At 41.3% G+C, this 14,193-nt stretch overlaps 1 protein-coding gene across 1 annotated transcript in view; it reads right to left on the bottom strand.

Annotated features, from left to right (window-relative positions):
* LOC119440384 (hydroxyproline dehydrogenase) overlaps nucleotides 1-14,193 on the bottom strand; it is a 57,923-nt gene that overhangs the window by 16,215 nt on the left and 27,515 nt on the right. Inside the window, exon 6 of the mRNA XM_049662898.1 lies at nucleotides 12,156-12,236. Coding sequence (XP_049518855.1) covers nucleotides 12,156-12,236 — 81 coding nt within the window. The remainder of the gene's footprint in view (nucleotides 1-12,155; nucleotides 12,237-14,193) is intronic.

The following is a 14,193-nucleotide window of genomic DNA, read 5'->3' as shown; positions in this document are numbered from 1 at the left end:
ATTAGTTATAATTATCCCAGACACTTCAGCAAGTCAGCTTGCAACAAAACTTACGCTTTCATATCATATCTATAATGAAAGTCATGAATTCTGAAATGAACCATTTTTTTCCATTTTTTTGATTTACTTGGATTGCGTCCCCGGTTGTCTCAGCTAATTAATTCTAATTATTCCAGACACTTCAGTAACTCAACTTATAGCTAAACTTATGCTCTGGTATCATATCTCTAATGAAATTCGTGCGTTTTGTACTGTACTATTTTTTTCTATTTATTTTCACCTCTTGATCATCTCAGGAGGTGAACCGGAAGTACTGTCCAAAGAACAAATGGCACTCGACGCTCCTGCCACTAAAAACTCCCGATACAGCTTTCTATTGCTCAATACGTGCAACATAAAATTGATGTTTTTTCTTTTTCTTTTTTTTTTTTTTTTCGAGCGTGAAAGAAGCCCGCGAATACACGCAAAATTGCCGCACAACTAGCCGCTCGAGGCACTATGCGTGTGTCCGCGAGCTTCTTTCACGCACGGAAAAACACTTTTATGTACCACTTATTGGGCAACAGAAAGCTGTATCGGGAGTTTTTCCTGTTGCTCTATAATTTTCTGATTGACACTTTTCATCTAAATATAATATCTGAGAAGCTAATTGTTTATTATTAATTGATTATTAATTAATAATTATAATGATTATCTAATTATTTATCTAATGCAAAAAAATGAGTATCTGTAAGCGACGGCAAACAACATTACCTTGGTTCTGTCCAGCTACGTGGCATTTGCATATATTTAAGTGTCGGTGCAAGAAAGTTGGGACACCCTGTATATACTGGGTGTTCAAAATTATAGGCTTTACGAAAATTTTTAAAAATCGCTTGTAGCAGGTAGCATAATTCTTATCGCTTAGCTTGGTTATTCGAAGAAACGGACATTAGTAACACAAGAAATTGAAACTAATATTCTAATAAGTAACAAAAATTGACAAATGAACTTCTTAGTTAATTATTTTACGACACATAATGCAATATATGAATTGTAGCCGGTGAGTTTGCAAGACGCATCCACCTAAAATGAATTTCCAGGATAACACTAGTTTCGAGATATTATTGCCCAAAGTGTGGGACGAAATACATGGGCGTTTTAGTTACTGTTGTGCTTCAATGTATAAAACAGCATTTTGGTAACAAAGTAAGTGTAACAACAGTGCATTTTTACGGCGAGTTTGATGGCGCATATCTCCAAACTGGTGTCATTCTGGAAATTCATTCCAAGTGGATACGCCTGACAAGCTCACCGGCTCAAATGCGTAAATCGCAATATGTGTCGTAAAGTAATAAAATAAGAAGTTAAATAGTGATTTCTTGTTAATTAGTTGAATCTATGTTTCGATTGCTCGTGCTACTAATGTCCGCCTCATCGATTAACCCAGCTCAATGATAAGAATTATGCTACCTGCCACAGGCGATTTCTAAAAATTCTGTAAGACTTAAAAATGACCACCTTGTATGTATATATATATATATATATATATATACACAAAATTGGAGCACAAGACAAACGTCCCAACAAGCAGTGACCAATGACCGATGATTGGGCACCTCCTGGATTCCCATCGGCTTCTATTGTAAGTGGCCAGTGCCCTGTCTGTGTCAGAAAACGGCATTGCCTCCATGTTAAATATGGGCAAGATGGTGGGAAAAGTAGTATGTAAGCATAATAAATAAATATGTTTTTTAAAGAGTGCGTTTCGTTTAGTTGTTAGCCCTTAGCGCACAATAGAATGAAACAAGTTTGGGTGATCTCTGCGACGTGGTGTCCATATTTTACATGAAAGCCTAGGTCTATTCTGTAACACGTAGAGACGGGGTGCTGGCCAGTGTGCTGGGAAACTGCTTGGCCACCACGCACAATCTACGCTGTTATACTTTGCCGGTGGCAAATCGTAGCGCAGAAGCACAGATACAAATGTTTAATCAATGGGACGGCATGCTGTCTACCGTTCGTCATGATGTCAAACTAACAAGCACGAACAGCGACAATTGTGTACGTTGCTGGTCCGTAGTTCATTTCGCGCCGGTTGCTTCACGTATTAAAATAAATATTTCTTTTTAATACAAACGATTAAAACTGTGCGCGCACACAGGGCGCGACATTTGCGACGTTTGAATTTTGCGCTATTTCCCGCGCGCTCCGTACGTGACCGGCCGGCGCACTGCGTTACCGCGATAAAGAAAATAGTTCCTCAAGGAAGCTAAGCAGAAAACTTTCATACTCTTGCAAACCGCAGAAATTGTTAAGAAATACCATTATATTACAAGATTTGTTATTAAATATGGCAATTTACATCTATGAAAGCGTGGATTTGTATGCGCGTTTTTGTGTAAATGCGCGCTTGCGCTGTTGACTCTTTGGCGGATTCCGGAACTTTGTGCGTGCGGTGTATGTGTGCGGGTTGCGTGATGAGTTTGCTGCGTTTTTTGTGCCCTTTGCCTCGCTGTGACATCTTTGGTATATTACAACTTATTGCTCGGTCTTTATGGGCTACACGGTGCCTCGAAGATCACCATGATCGCCTCCGACTCAGCCACATCAAAGGTGAGTGAGTGTTTCGAATTCCACTTGCTCGTTCATTGCGACGCTATCAGAAAAAGTGCGTACAGAGCCCGTGCGTGTCTTCCACGCGCCTCAGTGCTCGTTTTCATTACTAGTACTATCCTTCCGTTGCGAGAATTGGTTGTGCAGCACTATATTTGTGATATTGAGCATGAAGTTTTGTCCTGATTTAACTTCACAGCGCGCTTGCGGCGACGTAAAGCAGCTATGTGGAGCCAGGTAAAACAGGGCATGTTGTGTCACGGCCGGGCTCGACTGGCGCGCGCGCTCGCTTCTTGCGAACGAGCGCGCCAGTCGAGCCCGGCCGTGGTTGTGCGCGCCACGATGTTTGGTACGGTGTTCCAGCACCGATTGAAATTAGCCTTATTAATGAGCGCTCGTGCTTTGCCGTTTTCGTAGAAACAATGCGACGTGAAATAATCCGAACTGTACTGTAATCAAGTATATTTCGTTCGCGCAACGCCGTCCATTGACGTGCATCTACTATATGGCGTGTCGGGATCGGTGAAAAGATGCGCGGGGCGTTTTGCCGTTCTAATGTATTCTGCTGCGCTGTTCGCTTGAGGATCGAGTGCCCAGAGTCCGCTGACACGCCGTGCGGTAGACACGCGCTGTGGCGCGATAATAAGAATTGCAATGGCGTATATGTGATTCTATGTGATAGGTGAGATAAAAAAGGGCTGATGCCAGTGAATGCTGTGAAATCATCAGGTTATGTGTGGTTTGTTTTCCACCGGTACGCTCGCGGTGAACGTTTTTTTTTAACCATTATTTCCCTTCGACGCCATCGAGTACTTCGCTCTAACGCCTTCGCGTAGGCGCTCTATATTCACGGAAAAGGCAGATTCTGTGGGATGCTATGTTCTGCTTTAGTGGGATGAAACATTCAAAATAATGTCATCCTGTGAAGTTTCAGCCTTTGGCCCTTCAGTAACTGATTGATATAACTAAGTTCGAAAATGAGTAAAGGAACGAGATGCTTGGGCATATTTGCCGTGTCGTCCCACTGTGCTCCCAGTGGCATGTAAGCGTTATCGACAAATGTCAAAAATTCGCAAGGCTTTTTATGAGATAGAAGCAACAGCTATGTCAATAAGTTATTTTTGCTTTGAATTCACACACTAAAGAGGAGAGAGAGTTAAAGGGGAGCGTATCCTTGCGATCTAAATGACGCTTTGCCATAGGCTTGGAACAATGGTTTGTTGGTGGAGCAGTTCTGTGGAATACTAAGAGAGTAAGCAAACTGCAGTAGCAGCAGTTAGATGGGGAGTAAAAAATGCAACGCTGGTTTTATATGAACGAGCTACCTTTAAGATGTGGCCGCAACAGTTCATGCAGTAGATGAGCAAAAATAATTTTAAAATTTAGGAGAGAAATTAAAAACAAATTATTTGCCCACCTCACACTGCCAGTGGCAAGAGCAGCCATGCTTTAATGTTTTCAATCAGTCATTTATATCCAACCATTTATGTCGGCCTAATCGTCCATGTAGATGTTTCGATTGTTGCTTTTGAGTTATCGTGGCATCACATTTTAATACTGACATCTGTTTTCAGAATCAAAATCAGCCTGGAGACGCCACAGCCGGAATGCAAAAGGTGAATTCTTTGGCCATTCATCATCTAGCGTCACCATGATCAAATGCACTGTTGCCAGGAGAATGTATTGCTGGGAGGTATTCTCCTTAAGATTTAGTAAAAATGGTAGCATTAAGTGTCTCCTTTGCGATTTTGCATAGCCTTTGATTTGCGAGTCGATTCATTTATTTGATGAGGTGGATGAGGCACACCCTGTCTTTGTGTCTTATGTACACATTCAGCTGAGTAGGTCTGGGACACAGCAAGCGAATCTGATGTGTAGTGGTAATATCGCATTAACGTCGACAGTTATCTTCCTGTTTGAGCTGCTTGCTACTGCTGCTTGCCAACACAAGCAGCAGTTGCCCACGATGGTGTGAAAGAGGTTCATTGAAGAATGGCACATACTCTGAGTAACATACCCAGAGATCCAAGCAGGTCCATCAGAAGGTTATTAACCCACTTCCCATCTACATAGCAGCCCTACCCATTAGGCCATTGATCGCCAAGTGACACAAATTGGCTGGAAAATAGTTAGACAGACACCCGAAAGTGTGTGAAGTATCCTAAAAATGCTACTTGCATTTAAGTTTTCAATGCTTTGGTTTACTTACTATTTTATTTTGTACTGGGTGAATCCTTGTTTTTCTGAAGCACATGGCATCCCAACAGCATAACAAGCTATGACATTAGTTTTAGTTGTTTTTATTAGTGACATTAGTTGGCATTTTAGGTCTGGAGCAGGCAGTATTTCTGTGATTTATTCGGAGTGTGGCTGTTGTGTAAATGTGCTTAAAATCCTTAAAATACCTCACTAATATTATTTACCGAAACGTGGCGTTTCACATAGGTTGGAGAGGTGCTCATTCAGATGATCCTGGCACAGCTTGCCATGGTGGACCAGGCAAGTTTGCAAGGGCCTTGATTCACCATGTGTTCACTGAGGAGAACCTCATGGGCCACTTACTTCTCGGAAACACCACCACCAATAGGCAAAAAGAGGCTCTTGGCCTTATCAGGGTCAACGCTGTTATAGGCAAGTACCATACATCCTTTTACCCATTGCATTTTTGCCTTCACATTTTGTACTTGGAATTACCAGCTTGCTATTAGCACAACAAATGACTTTCAAGTAGCCTGTGTCTACAACTACGTGCTACAATAGCCTACTATTTGGAATGAATGTTCATTTGATCTCAAGTCTCTAACGCCTCCATACTAAAGTGCTAAATTTTAAAAGCAGCCTTAACTGCCAGAAGTGATTGGTGGCTCCAACTGACAAAGTTAGGTGTATTTGCGCATTAGTTGCACTACTTGACTGTCATTGCAATGAACAGTTGCAATGAAGCAACTACCAATCTGTTGCTATAGCGGGTGTGCTTAAGTAACCTGAAAGTGTTGTTATAGGAATTGTGGAGAAGCTATGCTCAAGTGCAGTTACTGCTCAACTCGAGGGACAGCACTTCCACCAAATTTCAGCAATCAAAATGGCCCTCCAGATTTTGTAACGCAAAACAGTGGTTTCACCTATTTCAACAGACCACATTGAATTAAAGTTGCTCCTGTCTCGAAGGAGGTCCATGTGGTGGCAGACAGTAGCCTTTAAGCAGAATGAGCTTAAGTTACGGGGCATAATTGTTTGGTTGTTTCGATGAAAGCAACAATAGGAACAGTTGCCAAATTCGTTGTCAACATTGCTATGTTTAGCAATGTCCATTAATTCTAGGCACTCAACCAATTAAGATCCAATTTATCACATTGTATTCTAGGATGTGGAAAAAACAAGGGTATTTATTTGACTTTTCCTCACGTTCCTATAAAATGATCAGTAATCAATAGGCCCTTGGCAGCTACTATATAAAGCTTCTTACAGAACATGAGGCATGTCCACAGCTCCCACTCTGAAATTGTTGGAAATGTCTCCTGCTTTCTTAATTCAAGGACGCACTTGCCTGTTTTCAGCATTATAAACCAGTGCTCAAGTATTATGGGTTTAGATTTATCAAAGATTGAATGAGCTTTGTAGGTGTTCATGTTTAACCCATTGAGGATCACATATTTTCTGGCAAACGTCCCCCAATTTAAGTGTTATGTTTTTGTTCTGGATCGTTCTTCAGAGTGACCTTTCGAGAAAAAAAATGGGTAAATAATTTTTTAGGTCACAAAGTGACAAAGATTTCTTAGTGTCCGCTGTTTTACACGATGTTTATTGTAGCATGCAGGGCAAACTAGCATAATCACATTTTTTAAATGTAATGACACTCACAAAACATTAAACTAGGTGAATACTCCCAAAATACTGCAGTGATGGGCACCATAGAATAAAGAGAAAGATCAGTTTTGGAAGAAGCCAAGGGGCAACAGCACAATCAGGATTTTTGTAGAAGTCGCAGAAGGTTACAGAATCTGTAATGTGATGCTTGGGGACACTTCATTCGAAAAAGGTATGCTTATTTATATGTTCTTTCGCCGCCTCATATTTATGGTCGTGACCACACGATTTGTTTCCACCACTCTACATGCATGGCAGTGACCCTCAAAGGATTAGCAGAGCCAGTCCACTTGCATATTTCTCTTGTAAGACTGAGCATTTCTTCGTATTTCTTCTTCGCATTTATTTGTGTTAGTGTAACCAGGTCGGCGTGCAACTGCAGTAAATCCTCGTTATTAGCAGTATTTCGTTTTCAGTAGAGAGGCATAAGAATGGTCATCACGATGCGAGAAGTGCACTCCAGTAGCATATGAGCTTGTAAAACAAATTCAGATATACCACACTCAATTCTGGCCGCATAACCGTATTTGGAGCAACTCCTGCAAGGAAAAGTGCAATAAAGTGCTGCACATTTTGATTATGATTGTTGAGAGAACTAATTTTAGTTGCCAGTAGTCTACCTTTAAGTTTTTTCACCAATTGTATGAAGTCTTTTTTCCACCATTTGGTTCCTAAGCAAGCAACGTTCACATTTTCACACCAAGGATATTCATGAAGTTATTCTGCCACAGTGGGCTTTTCCTGTTTGCCTTCTGCATATTGTACTAAGTGGAGTCCTCCGGTGCCACTCCACTTTGAAAGCTGGTCGTTCTCTAGAATTGAACTCGTGAAAGGAATAAACAAAACAAATGAAACAGTTTCATTATATCAGGGCGTACTGTATGTTGCACTTTTGCATGTGGAACATTGATCTTTAACGTCATGCTGTTTTTCCTTTTTTTACAGGCTTTACCTGTCACAAGTTTCCTGGGACAAACATGGCCTACATTAAGAGCACTCTGGCCTCACTTCTCACAAGGGACCTGAAGTGTCCAGAAGAGCTCAAGTCTGTGGACAGTTCAAGTGTTGTGCACTTGCAGCCCTGAACATTTTTTTATTATTATGATGTTTCTAGTCACCTGAAAAGCCCAGGTTGGATGGTTCAGACACAAGAACTGTGTTGTGATTAATAATTAATTGTACAAGTGTTGCGCTTTGTATTTTAGTACATTTTTACGTAAATCTTTAATATATTTCTACAAAAGCTAGTGTTTCTTGACTATTTTATTTCATAGGTATCTCGGGTCATTTCATGCCAAGACTGTTCCATGACGGCACACCATTTCAAGTTTGTTTGATAAAGTAAAAGTAGGCCCAGTGAGAAATTTTACAGAAAATTAGGTTTCATACGTACACCGGAAAGTGGAATCTGTGCTATTGTCAGAGTGGTTCTGTTTAAGAAAAACTACATATTAACATATGTTTGTAGTAATGGTTTATTTTGCTATTTCAAAACAGTAAGAATTAAGTGTTAAAGTTTGCTTAAATTCAGAGTGCAACAACAGTTCTCGGGCAAGGCAGCGATGTGCTTTCTTTCATGTATGCATGAAATCTGATTTCTTGTAAATTATTTCATTCTAACTTGTTTTGCGGCACTCAAAATTAAACAAAATTTCCTCATGCCAGTTTCATTTAAGGCTTCCAGCAGGTAACTAATGGCCACTGTGTATCAGATAAATATCTTAAGTAGTCAAAGTGAATAAATCGCTTGGTATGTAATGACCTACCCAGGAACCTAGTAACCATGGCAGAAAACGCAACTGGACCGTGCAACAAGCAACGCAGCACAATAAACTGCTGCCATGGCACAAGTTAGTGTAATTACCATGTCGTTTCAGAGGTAGATAACGTTTAGTAAAATGGGCACACCATTTAACCAATAAATAAGTCTCAGTGGGCTCATGTAGATTGTGCCATAATTATTAAGTTACTGGCTACCAAATAGAGAAATCAAGTACATTTTAAATGGTATTTACTGTAATACTTGTATAATATTTATTTTCTATTTATTTATATTTTGAGAAATGTTTTATTTTAGGGCCGCGCAAACTTTACATCTCTCAGTATTCAATTTCGTTATTGTATCAAGCTGCTGGCAGTTTCTAGGTTGCGTTAGGAATTTTTTGATCTCAAGGCACACATGGCTGTACAGTTAAAAATGTTTGACTCCAATAAACAATTCATCTAGAAAAAAATGCTTTTTGTCCACATCAATTTTGAGCTGTTGATTTTGTGAAGGTGTATTGATTTTGTGTGTTAAGCCAATTCAAAAACTGGCTTAATGGTTCTGCTAGCAGCTCTATAATATGTTTTATAACAGGCTATATCTAAAAGTGGTTTTGATCCCTAGGTGACCCAGGTCTTCAATACAGAAGTGCCTGAATTTAAGTTTGCCCCTGTCCTCTAGTATGCAAGGACCACACCAATATGGATGGCATCAGTGGTAATGCCATGAGACTCAACGTAGCTCAGCGGTATTTAAAGAAAAGTCTAGTGCAGTCTTCAACACTATTCACCAAACAGCATACTTCAGTGGGCTCTCAAGTGATTTCAATAGTCACGTTCAACACTGCTCCAATAATATTTAAATGGTGTTGCATTATTGACTAACATTGCACGTTGGGCTTGTTGGTATAATATAATGGAGGCAAAAGGCGTAGTGCATCAGAAACAGGACACAAGAGGAAGAACACAGACAATGCACATGTTTGGTGCTTAACGCTTGTGTTGTCTGTGTTCTTCCTCTTGTGTCCTGTTTCTGATATGCAGCAACTTTTGCCTCCATCAAGCAATATTGACGTTTAACGCTCATCCAATAATACTTCAATGGGGTTTCAATATTGATGTTCAACAATGCTTTAGTAATATCTCAATGGGGTTTCAATATTGATATTCAATACTGCTCCAATAATATTTCAATGGGGTTTCAATATTGACATTCAACACAGTTCCAACATTATGTCAATAAGGTTTCAATATTGGCATTCAACATATTTCAACAATGTCTCAACAGATTTTCAATATTGACATTCAACACATCTTCAACAGTTCTTCAATGGGCTTTCACTATTGGAATTCAACATGGTTTCAACAATCCATCAATGACTTCTCAAATTGAAACGACCCAATGATGTTTCAACAAAATGTCGCGGGCCAATTTTCAACACCTGTCAACAATTTCCTCAATAATGTTTCAACAAAGCCTCAATGTGCTTTCAATGCTATTTGTTGACATTGACCAATGACTTTTCAACAATTTTTTTTTGTAAGGGATTGCTTAAGTAGAGGCGCCATCTATGGGTAGTCGGTGGCGGGCTCCGTGTTGTATGCCAGGTATACGATCGGCGCTAGTTTCGGATGTTATTTCACGCTCGCGCGGTCTGTTTATTAGGAAGTGACGTCTTCTGCGTGGGAAACGGTTCGGTGAGACGTACTAAAGTTCGCATGTCCGGAGTTTCAGCTAGCTTTTAGGTGGTCGGGGCACCCAGCGCGATGTGTGCGCGCGTGTTTGAGCCTACAATCAGTTTCGGATATCAGTTGCGTATTTCTAAAAATACTTGACACAAATACAACCTCACTGCAGCATTCTCATCGTAATTTTAAGTTGTGGTTTATCATCAATGCGCAGTTACTAAACATATGACAATCCTAGCAGCGTGGGCACCATTATGCTTGAGAATATGTGGCGCTGTATACTTTGACAAGCGTTCAAATTGTTATCTGTCGATATTTTGCACGGCTACCTGGTTTGCTGGACGATGTTTCGTTAGTAATAGCAACATACCGTACAATCACACTTGTCGAGTGGACGAGCTACCGGGGCTGCGGACTGCGCGAGCGTCCGAAGCAGTGGTATATGCTTTGTTGTAGATCTGTTTGTTCTACTGTAAAGCGCATGGTGAGAGCACGTGGCGTTACTATGCGAAAGTTTCTCCTAGCCTTAGTCCGAGAGTTCCTCATGGCCATATAGTGCAGTGTTAGCCAGTGTCCTTGTTTTTGCGTAAGAAGAGGATGACAACTATTTTCTTAGATCTTGTTCGTCCTATCCTCTACGACGCATTCACCCATTTTACTAGAACCACAGCAGTCGCTGCGTTGAGCAACGCCATCGTTCTCATCCAGGAGGCCAACGTAGACAGCATAGTGATGTCATGTCTACACTAGACTTGAAATGCGTGAGAACGATGCCAACAGTGGCTGACACAAATGGTTTGTAACGGTTGACGCTTGGATGTTTCGGGCATAGAGCTTCCTACAATTACTAGAGGGAACTGTTTCGCTGCGACCATTCAGCCACCATGGGAACATGGATTCGTAGTACATGGATTCGTGCTTGGGGCTTCAGACGCTCTTGTGGCTTCGTTTATTACGCTTTATCGGGTACTAACTTGGCCTAAATTTTAAAGTAATTTATACTTATTTTTTTAATGCAGAGGGTAATAAGGCCCTTGAAGCGCGCATAAATGTGCTGGTTGAGGTGGTGTCGCTTGTCCATGTCTCCGTGGCGTAATGGTTTCAATAGCGGGCGTCTGTGCTAGAGAGATCCTGTGTTCTAATCCTGCGCTCAGACAATTGTAATAATGATTATTTAATTATTAATAACGCAGTACTTTCTTAATGTTATCCTTTTGTAAATTTGTCACGATGCTATTTAAAGCCAGCAGGACGAAATTTAGACGTATCCACGTACTACACATCATTCTCATGCAGGCTGAACTGACCTTCATGCAGCTCGCCTAGACGCTAGTGCCACAGTTCCCTTTAGTTTTTTGTACGAAACTCTATAGTTTTGGGGTTGCTTTATAGTTGGCTGTACACAAGCACTCTGGTGTTTTACTTCTTACGACAGCCGGTCAGATAGTGGAATAATTTTCCAATTCACGCTGGGAATTACCAGCCGCCGCTGCTCTTCGTCAATTAAAAACCTATACGTCCAAAACAGTTCACAGCACATACCCACGCCGCGGCGGATAATGCGCGTCGTATGTTTACGCAGTCAACAGAAAAACAGTCACAGAACAGTCAACAGTCAAACAGCAGAACAATCAAAAGGCGACACAGTGGTTCTTCGGCGAGCCCGTATGAGCTGACATCATGTAAACTGCCCAAAGAACAACCTAAAACATCTTCAAATCATTTCGCAGCACAGGACGGCAATACATTCAAGCAGCGCCGCGCCGGATCACACAAGCCAGAGTGGATGAAAGGCGCCATGCGCCCTTTCCTCCTAGCCCGGTGAAAATGTATATATATGCCAGAAATAAAGGTGAACGAGTAGTCTTACTTTTCTTTGATGTGAAACGGTATTTTGGCTTCAGTACGGCTAATAGGCTTAAGGATGTTGTACTTCTGGGTGGTGCAGACTGTTTCCTTACACGTTTACTTTTTTATTTCTCTAACGGTTAGAGGGAGCATACGATTGCCGTCTATGGTATGGACAGGGGCTTCAAAATACCTGCTGCCGTTTGCTATCTTTCGTAGCGTTTACCCCCTGAATGTCTTCATTTACTGCTTTTTGTTCTTTCTACACCAAAGTTTGGAATCTCAAAACTCTAGCTGCGTTACTTTCTACCAAAAGGATAGAATCACCTCCATACTTATACCCTCGCGTTGGAGATAAGCAGACTTTTTTTTTCGTATCTAAGTGCACTCGCCTGGCACACTTTGCGAAGGTTCTTCAGCGCCATCTCCAGAAACCTGTGATCACTGCTCTCCAGTTGCATGTCGGAGTACTCCTGCATCACCAAATACAGTATTCTTCATTCGTCCGTATACGTGATTACGTCACAAAAATCATCGTTTGAGGTGCTAATAATAACATGACTATCATCCCAACATCCTCTCTTTGTCATTCCAGGGTCATTATTTACAGCGGAGATTTTCACGTTCTTTGACTATCCTTCTCAAGACATTGTTTTCTGGTTACTGCTTTTTGTACACTCGGGATATTTAAAGATTTTTCGTTCATGACCAACTTAAGACACCCATCTAATCGCTGACAAAGCAGCAAGATGACATGCTTCGTGCGACTGAGTACACAAGGCGTCGATATGTTAGACCTTTGAAGTGATAAACTCGACGTTTATCACTTCAAACCTTGGTCAAAGTATGCAATGACGCGGCGTAGGTTTCCTGAGACAAACGCCAATCAACCACTCCCCAACCATTCAAAATAAAAAAAGCATAGTTCTTTATTCCTCAGCCCGTAATATATATTTGTCTTACCCAAATCTTATGCGAAATATCATTTTTATCAAAGCACTATTCCGTAGTCGCAAAGTACCACCAAGGTGCTCTCGTCACTACAGCTTCCATATTCAGAGCGCACATATACAAGATGATCCAGTTTAGTGAAAGCAGACTTATCGTGAATCTTTTACGGTGCATGGCTCAATAATGTCACATCAGTTAGATTGCTTGAAGAAGCAGGCATTACTTGCCCGAAAAATCACGCTGTGACGTTAGCAAGTTAAGAAAGTATTCGTGATTGATTTTCTAGTTGCTTACCTTAAGAAACTTGTCCCAATAGATGAATTGAATTTGAACAGAGAAGGAGTCAAATATATTGATATCTTGTGCTTATCGCAAGTTCCCACAAATGCGACCTCAAATTCTGTGGCAAAATGCCTTATCTTCCTCTTAACACTTATCAGCGCTGTATAAAAATAAAGTGCTGACAGGTCTTGACTAAAACACCAATGCATTTCGCCACAGAATTCGAGGATATATTTATTGAAAGTTGTTTCTAAGCATAGGATTTATACCAAATTAATATATCATTTCATTACCCCTCTTCTCCTACCACAATTGAGGCATCTGTCCGGCAGTGAATAAATACAACGCTAATTAGTTAGCTTTATTATTTAGCTGCCAACGCAGTGCAATTTGCCCCACAATTGATACCTACGTTTTCAAGTAATCCAACATTTTATGCAGAATTCCGCTATCTGCCACCTGAACGGTCTTTAACGCGAAGAATGCTGTGCCTCATTCCATGCAATTTGCGGTAGGTAGGTATTTCCTTTTTCGCCACACTTGGGACCTTTGTAATTAAAGGGAAAGCATGTTCAACAATGGTGACCTCTGCCTTCAAGCACATTTGCCCAATGCTCTTGCCACTATAGGCCGCGATCCCACTGCGTACTTCTCTCGCATGCACACACTGGCTAGCTCCTTGAAACGTTTGGCGTGTGCGTTAGGGGCTAGTTTCTCGTTTTCTTTCCTCGAGGCAGCTCGCCCTTTGAGACGCTGTGTTAGACTGCACCATCTCCGGGATCGGCCCACATTCCTCAGTACTTTCCTCGTAGCGGTTAACGCTACGTAGAAACTGTGCGACTCTGTGCCGCCTTCATGACCGGCCCAGGTCAAACAGGTTTTAACGTGAGTATAACTTGAAGCAGCGCGAAGACGACGAGGACAAGAATCGAAAACAAACACAACAGGACGGGCACTGTTTAACATGTTCCACAGGTTTCAACGTTTCATCACCGGTGTGCAGAGGGCATCATCGTTTTTACATATATACAACACATGACTCTATAACACGCAGTCGCTGATGACGTCACAATTGGTGTTTCTTTCGCTTACGCTCTTCCAGTAGCTATGTAGGATCACACAATCGGCGAGTCGATGATGATGAAGATACACTTTACTATCGGCAGTGGCGCACCGACGGGGGGGATTCGGGGGTTG

Source organism: Dermacentor silvarum, chromosome 2 (genome assembly GCF_013339745.2).
Source record: "Dermacentor silvarum isolate Dsil-2018 chromosome 2, BIME_Dsil_1.4, whole genome shotgun sequence".
NCBI lineage: Eukaryota > Metazoa > Arthropoda > Arachnida > Ixodida > Ixodidae > Dermacentor > Dermacentor silvarum.
Note: the sequence above shows the minus strand (reverse complement) of the source record. Positions and strands in the feature narration are given on the sequence as shown.